This window comes from Mustela erminea, chromosome 13 (genome assembly GCF_009829155.1).
Source record: "Mustela erminea isolate mMusErm1 chromosome 13, mMusErm1.Pri, whole genome shotgun sequence".
NCBI classification, from domain to species: Eukaryota; Metazoa; Chordata; class Mammalia; order Carnivora; family Mustelidae; genus Mustela; species Mustela erminea.
The window spans coordinates 87790710-87806508 of record NC_045626.1 but is presented as its reverse complement, the minus strand read 5'-3'; the positions used below and the strand labels follow the sequence as shown (position 1 = coordinate 87806508).

General features: G+C 49.4%; 1 protein-coding gene and 3 non-coding genes across 4 annotated transcripts; all 4 read left to right on the top strand.

Moving 5' to 3' along the window:
- Positions 1-1614: 1614 nt before the first annotated feature.
- TRNAF-GAA lies at positions 1615-1687 on the top strand. Its single transcript has one exon. It is a non-coding gene; the product is annotated as a tRNA-Phe (tRNA).
- A 504-nt stretch (positions 1688-2191) lies between these two features.
- On the top strand, positions 2192-2263 carry TRNAD-GUC. Its single transcript has one exon. It is a non-coding gene; the product is annotated as a tRNA-Asp (tRNA).
- Positions 2264-4588: 2325 nt separating this feature from the next.
- Positions 4589-4660, top strand: TRNAA-UGC. Its single transcript has one exon. It is a non-coding gene; the product is annotated as a tRNA-Ala (tRNA).
- A 6330-nt stretch (positions 4661-10990) lies between these two features.
- Positions 10991-14471, top strand: UBC (ubiquitin C). The gene is made up of 2 exons (XM_032310133.1): positions 10991-11098; positions 11886-14471. Exon 2 carries the CDS (start codon positions 11889-11891, stop codon positions 14415-14417), a length of 2529 nt encoding a protein of 842 aa, XP_032166024.1. The 5' UTR covers positions 10991-11098; positions 11886-11888; the 3' UTR covers positions 14418-14471.
- The last annotated feature ends 1328 nt before the right edge of the window (positions 14472-15799 follow it).

The window sequence follows — 15799 nt, the reverse complement described above, 5'->3', positions numbered from 1 at the left end:
GGAGCTTGCTGTGCTAAGCCGCGTGCTTAGCTTCCCTCGCAGGTATAAAATATGTGTACGTTGAGAGTGTGTTATTACTTCTAATTCTGGTGGGTATCAGAGTAATGATAATAACCAGTTATTATACGGTTCTTACTACGCATCGGGGGTGTGGCTAGACGTTTTACAGGTGTGCGCTCCTGTGATGGCGACAGGGGCTACGTGGTCAGGTTAGGCAGGTGAGGAAGTGCGGGCGGAGAGCAGCTCGAAACTTGCCCAAGGTTGCACCCGTCACGGTCTACTCGGGACACTGGTCATCTCTGGAAGGAAGGACTGGCGCAGGTGGGAACCGCGTTCACCTTCCCTTCTGCACATATTTGTTCTGTTTGAATTTTATTTTTCTCCCTCCCTCGCTCTCCACCTTTCCTTCCTTCCTTCCTTCCTCCCTCCCTTCCTTTTTCTCTTGTTTCCTTCCTTCCTTATGCGATTTTTACCAAAGTGATATACTTAAATGGTTTTTAAAGAACTACAGAGATAGGGGTTGCACAGAATTGTCAATGTACTTAAATGCCACGAAATTTTTTTCTTGGAAATGGTTAACTTTATGTTTTGTGCATTTCACCCCCAATTTTTTAAATAATCACGTTTTTAAAAAGATCAAGACTTGTTTGGGGAAGAAAGGATTGGAAGGGGCGGATGGGAGTGTAAATGGCCTCAGCCCATTCGGAAAGCACCTGGAAAGCTGTGAATTCCACCATCGAACTTAATGATCGCATGCATGAAATTTTGCCTTTAGGGAAAGGACGCAAAAGGAAAGGCCTACAGACAAACAACTTTGGTTTCTTTCGCTTCTTAGCACTGTTATTATGCTGATTATCTGGTTAGTGTGTTTGTGACTGGGCAAGAAGGTCATTAGGTGCTTACCAAACACTTATTAAATGACTTCGCATCATGAAGCCTCCCCACTCTACATCCTCTTCCAGACTTCACTCCCCTTCCATTTCCCAAAGCAGAAAACGCCAAACCGGGACGCCAACCTGTTGATTTCCTCATGCCTTGAAGCTGAGCGAGTGCCACAGGTATGGCGGTGGTGCTAGGATCTGAGTCACTCACTGCTCCAAGGAAAGTCACAATCTGGACAAAGCGTCCTACACACACCTTGGCTGGTCAGCATCCCTGTCCCACCTTAGGCTGCTTGGGGAGTTGCACCCAAGGGCAGAAGGGGACTTGAGAAAGTGGGGTTCTGAGTCAGGTACTGCTCATTCATCCATTCACTTGTTCATTAATTCAACGGATATTTATTAAGCACATACTACGTACCAGGCACTGTTCTAGACCTTGAAGGATACAGAACTGACCCTCAGGGATCTGTCATTTTAGCTGGGGAGACAGAGAATGGACAAGGAAAAACAATATGTAAGCTAACAGCAAGCAGTAAGGGGCTGGGGGTCCTGCTGGGAGGCGAGATCGGGGAGGTCGTCTCGGAGGCGGTGACCTTGAAGGAAGGAGTAGGTATCTGCGAACCTGGCGGCGTGGGTCCCTGCTTGTCCTGCACTCCCGGCATCGATCCCCAGGTGGACGACCCAGGGCCGGCGGTACCACCAGGAGTAGCGGAGTAAAACGTGAGAGCCAGCAGCCGAAATAGCTCAGTTGGGAGAGCGTTAGACTGAAGATCTAAAGGTCCCTGGTTCGATCCCGGGTTTCGGCAGCTCTAGTTTTTTTTTTTCTCCCCCCCTCACGCATGAAACGGAGCTGAAAAAATACAACACATGAAGAGACGAAGTTAATTCTTTCCAATCATTAAACCGGTTTCGGTTTATTTAAAAAAGCTCCGAGTGGTAGCCACCGGTCGACAGAGCGGAGGGAAACTTCCTTGCAATCTGAGAAATTTCAACAAGGCTGTGCTTTTCCTGATGTTTTTTTTTTCTCTTTTTCTTAAGCGCGTATTAATCTGTGTTACGTGTTTGCTGATGTCTGCTCGTTAATTTTGGCTTCCTGTTTATTAATTTCTGCTCCCTGAATTCTCCCGACCGAATCAAGGACGTAGCAGGGAACAGCTTCTCTAAGACGGAGCTGAATCGAAGGGGACTTTTGTTCTTCTGTTTTGAAGAAAAAAAAGAATAAAATATAAAACCCTTTGGTGGGTGTTGATGCTCGGCGGAACTCGTTTGTGCCTTAAAAAGGCCACCTGAAGAAGCCGCAGCAACGCCGGTCCTCGTTAGTATAGTGGTGAGTATCCCCGCCTGTCACGCGGGAGACCGGGGTTCGATTCCCCGACGGGGAGGCTGCAGAACACATTTTTTTCTACCCCTTCCGTTTCTCTCCCGAAAGAATCAAATTCTTCCACATGTGCGGAAATCTCCTTACTCGAGGAAAATCAACTGACAAGCCGGCGAGATTCGGTCTGGCGGGCGCCCACTGAGGACCTGGTTACAGTCACGGTCCAGCCCAGTGTCACACGGTTATGAGAAGACCAAGTTCTCGCGCTGCGGCGGTATTTCCATCTCCCGCGTGTCCTCAGCGCGTCTGTGAAGTGCTCGGTTTGGTCGGTGCTGTCCCCAAAAAGGACTGCCGCCTTTCAAGGCCAGGAATGCTCTTCTGCCCCCAGATAGTTCCATCCTCTTGGATCTTGCCCAGGACCCAGGCTGGCCCTTAAAAAAAAAGTTTATGGATTTGACACAGGAGGTCGGGGTCAGTGCCGTTGCGGACTCCTTCCTGAGTAGCTGTCAGCCTTCCCAGGCTCCTACTCTTTGATTTGTTTGTCTGGGGTCACCCCCCCAACACACACACATTCATTCTGCAAATATTTACTGAAAACGTGTTAGGTGTCAGGCCCAACATGTTCTAGGCACTGGGGCTGCGGCAGGAACCAGAGTGGCCCAGATCCTGCCTTACTGAGTTTGCGACACAGACAATAAACACATGCTATAAAAAGTCTCCCAAAGTGATAAATGCTGTAAAAACAAAACAAGTAGGAGGGCATACTAGGGAGTGTATGGAAAGGGCAGACCCCATTAGTGAGGTGTCCAGGAAGGTCTTGCTGAAGACTTAGTGAGAAGGAGCCACTCACCAGAAGATCTGGGGAGCACCCCTGCTCTGCTCTGCTGGCAGAGGAAAGGGCAGGTGCAAAGGTTCTGAGGTGCAAAGGAGGGTGCGTGTTTGTGGAACAGCAGGGAGGCAGGTGTGTGCGCAGAAGGGCGAGAGAAGAAGGGCTGAGGTCAGAGAAGTGGATCAGAGAGCCTTACTGCCCAGACTGAAGAGTCTGAATTCGACTTTAGGGTTTTATGCAGAGAGGAACACAATCAGGTTTGTTCTGAGCAGAGTAGTGTGGAAAGATAGAAAACAGGGGCACCTTCTGGACCCAACACCGTCCCTTAGCTCGTTCCCAAACCACGTCCAAAATATCACCTATGGTGACATTCCCCTGTGCGGGGCCAAGGTGTCTCTCCACTGGAGTTCATACATAATAACAGTAATATACATAATATATTGATACATAATGATATAATAATGATATGATAATGATAATAATGATACATAATAACAGTATCATTTGTCATCTTGAGAACCCACAGGCGGGCCAGACCTTGTAGCAGGCGCTGTTCTAAACGTTTCAGGCATAGCTGTTCAATGGCCACCCACACCCTGGGGAGTAGGAACTAATCAGATCCCCTTTTTATGGATGAGGCCCAGAGAGGTGAGAATATGAAATCACAGAGGTGGCAGAGTGTGTTTTCCCCATCGGAGTAAGTGACTTGTTTCTTGCCCAGAAAGCTCCAGCGCCAGGAGAAAAAGGTGAAGACCCGGTTTTCTGCCCTCTCCTTGCCTTCAGCAGTTCCTTCACCCCGAGGGGCCCCCTGGGGACTTGGAGGACACAACAGCAACATATTCTCTCCCCTGGGGTGCTTCATAAGCACTCTGCACAACTGTGCTAAGTGACAGTTAAAAATGGTTCTTTTCAGTGGGCTATGCAAAGCAATTCCTCCCTCAAAGCCATGAATTTGACGCTGCATCTGCTTCTTTTTAATTTGCTTATTTTTGTATTAGAAAAGTTCTCTGGGAGGGGGAAGGTCTGCAAACCTCAAACTCACTGAAGATTGGGATACTTTTTTAAATTAAGTTTTCTAATTCCAATATAGTTAACATGCAGTGTTATATTAGTTTCAGTGTACAATATACTTAGTGATTCAACACTCCCATATATCACCCAGTGCTCATCACCACGAGGGCTGTCCTTAGCCCCCATCATTTATTTCACCCTGGAATGGTTTTAAAGGTCCGGGAACCAGACACTTCTGGATGGAGGTGCAATCAGGGCAACACCCTTATTTATTGGAAAGAAACTCATTTCCCGTCCCTTCTTTTCTGTGACGAGCAACAATCAAATATAGGTCAATTTCTTTTTGTTCCTTAGTCCTGATATCCGCTAGAATTTCAGCCGCAAGGCTATATAGAAAGGATCTATTTGGGAAGATTTATTTTGGTTTGCTTATGCTAAACCCAAACACATATTTAATTGTATGAAATTTTAACTTAGAAAAACAAGGGGGAAGAAAATCTTAAGAATAGAGTATAGCAGAGAATTTCAGAAAGCAAGGCAGGAGGGGCGGGGGATGTAGCTCAGTGGTAGAGCGCATGCTTTGCATGTATGAGGCCCCGGGTTCGATCCCCGGCATCTCCACTATGTTTTCTTTTTTTCTGTTTTGTCTTTTTGTTTCCTGATTCTTATTTTCTTCCCCCGTTCTTCATCATTAAAGCGCCATATATGTGATTATTACAACTCCAGTCACTACTTGGGGGGTGGGATTTTCAAGATAGGCATGACCCTACCTTTCTGAAACCCGTAACACTCCTGATGTACTTTTGTTGGAAGAGGCTTAGGGGAGCTGTTAGCAGAAAAACAAAAAGGCAAAAATCATCTGATGACTAAAACCCGAGAGATCCAGTGAGAAAGATCAACTGGGGAGGTCAGGGTCCTTTTCCTGGCACTGTGACTACAGTTCAAGGCTCCCAGCACTGGTGACTGATTCTCTCCATCAGAGGACAAATAAGGAAGATCTGACTGTGTTGGCCCTTGCCCTTTGTTTGTGCTATTAATAACCAGCCAGTCTGGGAGTGACCAGAAAGGAAGCCAGCATTCCCGGCAGGCAGGATTTTGCTTCCTGCTTCATCCATCAGCAACAGGTCACAAATTGAATGAGTGAGTGAGTGAATGAATGAATGAATGGCTTTGATGCACATACTGTTCATGTTTTTATTTATACACGATCTGTATTTTTTTGATCATTAAAGATCAAAGATGTTTTTACCGAAAGAAGGGATCCTGTTGCATTCTGCGGGTTCAGTTCTTTGCAGTAATAATGAATTTATCACCCATCAAATCCTGTCTCTCGTGTGACTTGACCTCATAGTTTGAAGCATAAAAACAATAAGTAAATAAATTAAAAAAGCATATAAGCTTCTCGTCTTAGATCTGGGGGGACGTGACTCTTGATAAAGGGTTCACTTTTAAGATGAAACCGAAATTTGTAAGATGACTTACCAGTTGGGTGGATGGCAGTTGGATGATAGCTAAGGAGCTTCTGTGAAGGCTATTTCTCTCCAAATGTCAACAAGGTTTTAAGGGAACAAAATGTTGGGGTAATTTCTAAAGTTAATCAGGCCTAACGCGAAACCAATTATAGGCTTCTGTTTTTACTTGGTACCATATAATTAAATATATCTAATAACACACTGACAAGGAAAAAAAATACCATGAGGCTTGTTGGGGAATGCAGCTGCCTAGAAACGTTGTAGTGAATCTTTGAGAAATAAGTCATTTTCAACTATTACATTTTATTTTACACTTAAAAAAACAAAGTTCATTATATAACATTGCTGGAGTAGTCAAATTCAGAGAGACAGAATGTAGATTAGTGGATGCCAGGTGCTGGTTCTGAAGGGGGCATGGGGAACTTTTTTAAAAAATATATTTTATTTATTTGAGAGGGAGAGAGGGAGGGAGAAAGGGAGAGAGAGAGAGAGGATCTCAAGCTGACTCCAGGATGATTGCAGAGCCCGTTGCGGGGCTCAATCCCTCAATGCCAAGATCACAGCCTGAGCCAAGGTCAGGAGTTGGATGCCCAAAGACTGAGCCAGGTGCCCCAGGGAGCTTTATTATTATTATTATTATTATTTTATTTTTATTTACTTATTTTTAAAGATTAATTCATTTGAGAGACAGTGTGTGAGCAAGAGAGCACAAGCAGGGGGAGCAGCAGTGGGATAGGGAGAAGCAGACTCCCCACTGAGCAGGGAGCCCGATGTGGGGCTCGGTGCCAGGACCCTAGGATCATGACCTGAGCCAAAGACAGACCCTTACCTAACTGAGCCACCCAGACACCCCCCAGGGATTTTTTTTTTTTTTTTTTTTTTAGCTAAAGTCACTTGAAAAATAGCCGATGGGAGAGAGGCTGTTCGTGAACACTCCTTGTATTCTCAATGCAGATCCTTCTAGCAGGCTCATTGGTTGTAGACAACCCCCCCCCCGGCCCCCCGGGGCCACCTCCGCAGCGCCTCACCAACCAAGGAACACTGGCTCCTGTCACAGGACAGGAGACTAGAAGTAATGCTGTAGGAAAGACGTTAGGGTTCGAAGCTGATCGTCAAGAAAGAATTCCTGGCTGTTTGTGGCAGAAAAGGGTGATTTTATTAAAGCACGGGGACAGGACCCATGGGTAGAAAGAGCTACCATGGGGTCACGAAGAATGGCCCATTGTATACTTTCCAGTTGGGAGGGGGTTAGGAATTAAGTCTCTAAGAAGGTTACCAGGACCTGGAGAAAAAGTCATTTCCTGCTGTCTAATGAAACCTTACTCATGAGACCCTTCAGATGTATATCGGTGGCCCATATGCTTGAGGGGTGATGGCCAACATGTATCTTGGGGGTTTAGAGATAAAGGAAATTTCTAAAGGAATTTTTATATGTTAAACTAGACTTACAGGATCCTGGGCTGAGGTTTGGAGCAGGGGAGAAGGTGGTTTGGGCCTGGACTATCTTTTGCCCTTACCCTTAGCAAAGTATCAGCGTCAAGGCAGCTGAGTCCCTAAAGGAAAGTCACTCTGCCTGCTTCAAGGACTTGTCATTGGGCTGCAGGTAGTAAGGAAATTTAGTAATTTTTCTTCTGCCTTAGTTTTTCCCACATCAGTAAGACACTAAACTGTCACAAACTATCCTACCTTCCATCTTTTCTATTCATTTTTCCTAAAAACCATGGACTCCCCACTGAGAGGCCTAAATTCCCCTTCTCCTTCCCTATAAGATAGTATTTATGCCTAAATTCTAAAACCACCTCTGAATTATTCATTTCCCCTGGGTATCTCCTATGTATACATGAAATATACATGTTAATAAACTTCTGGGTGTTTCCCCCCCCCCCTCGTTAATCTTTCATTACAGGGTCTCAGCTAAGAACTCAGAGGGTAAAGGGAAAATTATTTCCGTCCCCACAGTATACCTAACACAATGAACTGTCTGCTTAAAAATGGTTAAATTTTGTCATGTGTCTGTTTTGCCAGAGCTTAAAAACAACGAATTAAGGACAAAACAAATCTCCTGTAGACTAACTTCTCAATCTTCCTAAAGCAGGCAAATCTGAGGACTGAAGCTACAGGCTGATTTCCTGCCTGGTGGGGGATGAAACTGGTTATTTTTAACACGGAGCGCACAATGCAAATGTATTCATGTAAACAGCGAAAAGACAGAGTCCCTCGAGCTTTTCTTCCCCCCTAAACTGCACAAACCTTTGGCTACCTTTTATGGTTATATAACCAATGACAAAGCAAGGCAAACGTTTCCCAGCCAGCTCTTGGTTTCACTCTTTCTCTTGGGGGCGGGGAATGTTTGCTGATTCTGGTGCCCTTGGACTTTCTCATGACGCTGAGTTAAGTTCCAGATATGGTCGTGACCTCCAATGGAACCGAATCCTGCGCGGAAGGAAGGCAGGTCGATAAACAGGGACCGGTTCATCGGTAACACCCCCCTCGACCCCGCCCTACAGCAGCCCAACGCCCAGGCCCTTTGTGAGCTCAGCCTATCACGTGTTCAACCCTGCCCGCCAATCCCGCCGTGTTACTTGGGCCTCTGTCGCTTTTGCATTGGTGGCCCTCTGAAGCAATCTCTTCTGGGGCACTTGCAAAGGCCGGATCTGTGGGTGGAAGGAACTGAAAATGGATCCAGTGACTCACCCTGGATCTCGCACATTCTAGCACATTACATTCTAGGTCAGGGGATTTTAGGTTTCAGGGACGTGAGTTGATATCCAATTCCTGGGTCCAAGTGGGACATGTAGGTTTTGGGAGGTCTTCTCGGCAAACAGAAAAACAGTTGTAATGAGGACAACAAAATTCCCCTGTAGGGCAGGGTTGCTCAACCTCCTTGGCGTTACTAACATGTGGGACTGGGTGATTGTGTCCTGGGGGACCCGCAGCAGCATCTCCAGGGCCTCTATTACCAAATGCCGGTGGCACTTCCTCCTCCCTGCTAACACTACCGTTGGGACAACCAAAAATGGTCTCCAGACATGGTCAAATGTCCACTGAGGGGCCAAGTCACTCCTGCTTGAGAATCACCTGCTTGAGAATCTAGGGAAACACCAGCCATTTGTCTCACTTTCTCTTCCCCTCCCTGTCACCCCAGTGCCCTTGCACAAATGTTTACTTCTATTTGCTCTCACACAACCCCTGTTGGGCTTAAGGAATGCAGGGGTGTTTCAGAGCATTTTTTTTTTTTTTTCCTGCTAGAGACAACACCAGTGTTCCTAAGAATGTTGTTTTCTCCTTGGAGATAACTCACTTGGGACCCACTTCCCACCCTCTGAGCCTTTTTTCTTCCTCTTCTCCCTCCCCTGCCTCTGAAATCAGGCCTGTTTTTCTCTGTACCTTTTGTACTCTGGAAAAAGCTATGTCACAAAGCTCGTGACTCAGCCTTTAAACAACATGAATCACGAGGCTGTCAGCAAAAGCCACAGCCAAAAGCGAGCAGGGTGTGGTATGAAGCTAAGCCTGGTCACCTTAGAAAGAACCTGGACATTTTGGTTCTCTGAAACTTCTGCCCAAAATTTGGGAGGAAATACCCCTATAAGAATCCCCCATGTTTTGTTCCTTTAAAACGTTCTAGAAATAACCTTCATAAAAGCCTGGATTGGAAGTTACTGGGGTCTCCTGCTAACCTGAAAAAAAAAAAAAAAAAAAAAAACCCACGACATTTTGTCTTTACTATTCATTTTAATTTTCCAGTAACAATTCATTCTTTGAAAAAATGTTAAAATTTGCACAGATTAAAGTATTTTGAAACTTCCTCAGGCCTTTTTCAAAAATACCTACATACATGGGTCAAAAAAGAAAACACAATTTCATTTTGATGCACATTTTAGGAAAGTTGAAATACTACAACGTTCATAATTTAAAACAGGAATGAATCCTTTTTAAATGCCAGAACACTTTAAAAAATATATTTTATTTATTTATTTGACAGACAGAGATCACAAGTGGGCAGAGAGGTGGGGGGTGGGGTGGGAAGCAGGCTCCCCGCTGAGCCCGGAGTCCTGACACAGGGCTCTATCCCCGGACCCTAAGATCCTGACCTGAGCTGAAGGCAGAGCCCAACCCACTGAGCCACCCAGGCACCCCTGACAGAACATTTTTAAAGCAATTTTTCCTTTTTTTTTTTTTGAAAGCTTTGAGTACAGAAATTAAAATATCTTTCTCCTCTCTATATTGTAGAAATGGGGGATATTTCTAGAAGAGTCCAGAAGGGGCAGTGCCTGGGAAATTGAGCATGTGAGGGAAACTTTTCACTGTAAGCTTCCAAAAGCCTCTTGTTTTTCACCATATTCATACATATATATTTTTTCATATTCATAAGTCTTTAAGACACTTATTAAAAAATACGCTGGAGAAAGGACACCTACAAATCACAAAACGAGAAAGATCTGGCTGGCAATTTACTCTTTTTCTATCCACATTGCACTTTGCCCTAGAATGAAGTTTTCTATTTGGGATATTAGGGTGTTTTTTTTTCTCCCCTCAACCACAAATGCACAGAGCTGGGATTTAATTAGGGTGTTTAAAACCTCGGGCGTATTTAGGGTGCACTTCTGAGCTCCCCCGAGGACCGACACTTAGGAAGATGGGACGCCTCCGTGTTTGCAGTCAAGCACAGCCTTCCCAACCCAAGTGGCGCAGATGAAACAGGAAGGCCAAAGAACAATCTAGAAAGTTCGGTTGGCTTCCAGAGGCGCCTCCAGCAGATGGGGTTTCTGCTCCCCTTTTCAGACCTGGGCTTAGGGACCGCCCGCCTCCCCCGCCCGCCCCCGGTCCACCCCAGGGGCGCTCTGCCCCGAGCGCGGACTGGGGGGCCCAGGCCTGGCCCACCTCCAAGCCCTGATCTGTCTAGTCATCCGTCCTGTCCGCGCGCCCGCGCGGGGGAGGGGGGGCATGAGCGGGTCGCCGCAGCCCGGGGTGGGAGTGGGGGAGGGGACGGAGTCGGAGCGTGCCCCGGCGTGAAGACCCCTGAGCTCGCAGAGGGGCGAGGGGCGCGCGACGCCAGACCCCTCTCCGTCCAGGGCGGGTCTCGAGAGCCGCGAGGACCGTTGCGGCCGAGGGGAGGGGGCGTCGGGGTCCGGCGGGGACAGCCCGCTCCGGGCGCCCTAAGGACTCCGCGCCGGGTTTTCGCTCTTTCCGAGGGCCCTTTCCCTCCCCTCCCCCGTGCCTCCGCCCCCGAGATCGAGCGCCGGCCACGTCCGTAGGCGTAGCACTCAACTGACGCGCTGATCCCTCCGCGCGGGCTTCAAGGACGGCGGCCCCTTACTCAGCCGATTCAGTCTACAGCCCATCCTTGACAGGTAAACCTATCGGGAGGGGCTTTTAGTTGATTTGGGGAAGGGGGGCACTAGTTTTCTCTCCGGACGGCAGGAAGTGTGAGAAAAGTAGTCCCTTCTCGGCGTTTCTGCGGAGGGATCCATCGGAGGGGCGCCACCGATTACTATATAAGGAGGCGCCGGGTGTGGCGCAGGCAGTTCCGTGGCGGCCGGGAGATCGTTTCGCGTGTTTGTGTGTGAGCTGTTGTCACAGCCGTTTGGTGAGGAGTGGGCCGCTCTGCTCCCCGGGGGTCTTGTGGCCGGGCGAGGGGAGGGGAGGCGGGAGGCCGAGCGGCGCGCTGCCGGCGGAGCGGAGGTGGAGGCGTTTCGTCTCCCGGGGCGCGGGAGCGGAGGTCTCTGAGGGGGAGGGTTGCAGCAAAATGGCGGCCGCTTCGGATCCGTGACTGGAAGAAGCGGGGGCTGTGAGGCCGGCTGAGTTTGGAGGGAGAAGCCTGGGAGGGGGTGGTCGTGAGTGGATGAAAACGGGACGGGCCCGTGAGGCCTTAACGGGGCTCCTTGCGCCGTGTGAGGGAGGGAAGCCGAAGGGTGCTCCGCGGCTCGTCGCAGCGAGTGGGCACTAAACGCGCGGGCCACTCCGCAGTCCTGCCCCTGTGCTCGGGGAGGGGACCCGCTCGCCGCGCCGGTCACGTGATGTCACCCCTTTGTGGGCTCACAATCCCGGGTGGGGCTGCCTGGTCCTGTGTGTGGAGCTGACTCTGGTCGGTTGCGGGACGCAAGGGTTAGGCCCGGGGAGGACCCTGCGGAACTGGCCGGGGCAGACATCAGTGAGGAGGGAGGGGGACATAAGTGAGTCCCGCGCGCCTTCACTTCTCCGGTCTTGTGCTTTTTCCTCCTCGCAGGGGTCGGAAGCTTGGCTTGGGGGCAGCCTCTCCTATTGTCCTAGTTAGCTTCTTTAGGGGACCGTCAGTAACTTAGTGGTAGGATCCTGTTCCCATGCGAGTTGTCTGCTACAGTCGGGGGTGCTTTGTTTTTGTTTTCTCGTGACAGACAATGCAGATCTTCGTGAAGACCCTGACGGGTAAGACCATCACCCTGGAGGTGGAGCCCAGTGACACCATCGAGAACGTCAAGGCGAAGATCCAGGACAAGGAGGGCATCCCCCCTGACCAGCAGAGGTTGATCTTTGCTGGGAAACAGCTGGAGGATGGGCGCACCCTGTCCGACTACAACATCCAGAAGGAGTCCACTCTGCACCTGGTCCTCCGCCTCAGAGGGGGCATGCAGATCTTCGTGAAGACCCTGACGGGTAAGACCATCACCCTGGAGGTGGAGCCCAGTGACACCATCGAGAACGTCAAGGCGAAGATCCAGGACAAGGAGGGCATCCCCCCTGACCAACAGAGGTTGATCTTTGCTGGGAAACAGCTGGAAGATGGGCGCACCCTGTCCGACTACAACATCCAGAAGGAGTCGACTCTGCACCTGGTCCTCCGCCTCAGAGGGGGCATGCAGATCTTCGTGAAGACCCTGACCGGTAAGACCATCACCCTGGAGGTGGAGCCCAGTGACACCATCGAGAACGTCAAGGCGAAGATCCAGGACAAGGAGGGCATCCCCCCTGACCAACAGAGGTTGATCTTTGCTGGGAAACAGCTGGAAGATGGGCGCACCCTGTCCGACTACAACATCCAGAAGGAGTCGACTCTGCACCTGGTCCTCCGCCTCAGAGGGGGCATGCAGATCTTCGTGAAGACCCTGACCGGTAAGACCATCACCCTGGAGGTGGAGCCCAGTGACACCATCGAGAATGTCAAGGCGAAGATCCAGGACAAGGAGGGCATCCCCCCTGACCAGCAGAGGTTGATCTTTGCTGGGAAACAGCTGGAGGATGGGCGCACCCTGTCCGACTACAACATCCAGAAGGAGTCCACTCTGCACCTGGTCCTCCGCCTCAGAGGGGGCATGCAGATCTTTGTGAAGACCCTGACGGGTAAGACCATCACCCTGGAGGTGGAGCCCAGTGACACCATTGAGAACGTCAAGGCGAAGATCCAGGACAAGGAGGGCATCCCCCCTGACCAACAGAGGTTGATCTTTGCTGGGAAACAGCTGGAGGATGGGCGTACCCTGTCCGACTACAACATCCAGAAGGAGTCCACTCTGCACCTGGTCCTCCGCCTCAGAGGGGGCATGCAGATCTTCGTGAAGACCCTGACCGGTAAGACCATCACCCTGGAGGTGGAGCCCAGTGACACCATCGAGAACGTCAAGGCGAAGATCCAGGACAAGGAGGGCATCCCCCCTGACCAGCAGAGGTTGATCTTTGCTGGGAAACAGCTGGAGGATGGGCGCACCCTGTCCGACTACAACATCCAGAAGGAGTCCACTCTGCACCTGGTCCTCCGCCTCAGAGGGGGCATGCAGATCTTTGTGAAGACCCTGACGGGTAAGACCATCACCCTGGAGGTGGAGCCCAGTGACACCATTGAGAACGTCAAGGCGAAGATCCAGGACAAGGAGGGCATCCCCCCTGACCAGCAGAGGTTGATCTTTGCTGGGAAACAGCTAGAGGATGGGCGTACCTTGTCCGACTACAACATCCAGAAGGAGTCGACTCTGCACCTGGTCCTCCGCCTCAGAGGGGGCATGCAGATCTTCGTGAAGACCCTGACGGGTAAGACCATCACCCTGGAGGTGGAGCCCAGTGACACCATCGAGAATGTGAAAGGGAAGATTCAAGAGAAAGAGGGCATCCCCCCTGACCAGCAGAGGTTGATCTTTGCTGGGAAACAGCTGGAGGATGGGCGCACCCTGTCCGACTACAACATCCAGAAGGAGTCCACTCTGCACCTGGTCCTCCGCCTCAGAGGGGGCATGCAGATCTTCGTGAAGACCCTGACCGGTAAGACCATCACCCTGGAGGTGGAGCCCAGTGACACCATCGAGAACGTCAAGGCGAAGATCCAGGACAAGGAGGGCATCCCCCCTGACCAGCAGAGGTTGATCTTTGCTGGGAAACAGCTGGAGGATGGGCGCACCCTGTCCGACTACAACATCCAGAAGGAGTCCACTCTGCACCTGGTCCTCCGCCTTAGAGGGGGCATGCAGATCTTCGTGAAGACCCTGACCGGTAAGACCATCACCCTGGAGGTGGAGCCCAGTGACACCATCGAGAACGTCAAGGCGAAGATCCAGGACAAGGAGGGCATCCCCCCTGACCAGCAGAGGTTGATCTTTGCTGGGAAACAGCTGGAGGATGGGCGTACCTTGTCCGACTACAACATCCAGAAGGAGTCGACTCTGCACCTGGTCCTCCGCCTCAGAGGGGGCATGCAGATCTTCGTGAAGACCCTGACGGGTAAGACCATCACCCTGGAGGTGGAGCCCAGTGACACCATCGAGAACGTCAAGGCGAAGATCCAGGACAAGGAGGGCATCCCCCCTGACCAGCAGAGGTTGATCTTTGCCGGGAAACAGCTGGAAGATGGGCGCACCCTGTCCGACTACAACATCCAGAAGGAGTCCACTCTGCACCTGGTTCTGCGCTTGAGGGGTGGTGTCTTAAGTTCCCCCTTTTAAGCTGTTGACAAAATTCACTGCACTTTGCTTTCAATAAAGTTGTTGCATTCCAAATAGTGTGTGTTTTTTGTGGGCGGGAGAGGGGTTCTTTTTAGTTTGGATGAGGGTGTGAGGAGTCATGGTTTTCAGTCTCAGTGATTCTAGTGTCCTGGAGGTAAGAAATCTCAGTACAAAAATTTGGAGGTTCTAGTATACACAGATGTACGTGTAACAAATAGGACCGTTCACAAAACAGAGTTTCTCAGCTTTTTAAAAGCTGTGTAATTATGGACATCTTTTTATGTCACCATATCTAGATCTACCTCATTCTTTTTAATGCTCTTGCTTTTGCATTGTATGGATGCCCTATGATTTAACCTATGCACCAAAATGTTTCTAGATTTTTGCTGTTCTGTTGCAAAGTACATCCTTATACACAGCTCCTTTGTATACTAATACTTTGCATTATGGCATAGATAGGAGATTTCTGTGTAATAAGGTTCTCAGAATTAAAAATTTGCCTTAGAACTTGTTTTTACAATTTTCCCATGATATTTTTCTATTTTTAATTTTTTGAGTAGGTAACACAACTTGTTTAAGATATAGAAAAAGGTTAAAATAGGGGCACCTGCCTGGGTTTAGTCAGTTAAGTGTCTGACTCGTGATTTCAGCTGAGGTGATTACAGGGTGTGGGATCAAGCCCTGTGTCAAGCTCCCCGCAACTCAAGTGGGGAGTCTGCTTAAATTCCCCCCCCTTCCTCCCCCTGCTTGCACGCTCTCAAGTCTTTAGGGGTACCTGGGTGGCTTAGTTGAGTGCCTTTGGCTCAGGTCATGATCTCAGGCTTCTGGGATCCACCCCTGCATCTGGCTCCCTGCTCAACAGGGAGTCTGCTTCTCCCTCTCCTGCAGCCCCCCCCTCCCCCGGCCCCACTTGTCCACTCTGGCTCTCTTAATTAAATAAAAATCTTTAAAAAAAATCCTTAAGGGGCACCTGGGTGGCTCAGTGGGTTAAAGCCTCTGTCTTCAGCTCGGGTCATGATCTCAGGGTCCTGGGATAGAGCCCAGCATTGGGCGCTCTGCTCAGCGGGGAGCCTGCTTCTCCCTGCTTCTCTGCCTACTTGTGATCTCTGTTAAAAATCTTAAAAAGTCCTTAAAAGTTTAAAATAGTATGTAATGTCCTCCATGCTGTCTTGCATCCATCCATTTCTCCAGCCCCATCCCTGCCCCAAAGTACTTTCAGGGTTTATTCATATGCAAGCAACCACTAATTATTAGTCCCCTCCATTACAAAATGTATACTATTTGTGGCCTGTCCTGTACCTTGCTTTTTCACTTTACATCTTTTATAGTTTTGGCAAGAGTTCTAATATCCTTTCATTTTGCATAAGGGAAAAAATACCTGA

Coding starts and splice junctions, on each gene's coding strand:
- UBC (XM_032310133.1), top strand. CDS start 11,889: ATGCAGATCTTCGTGAAGACCCTGACGGGTAAGACCATCACCCTGGAG.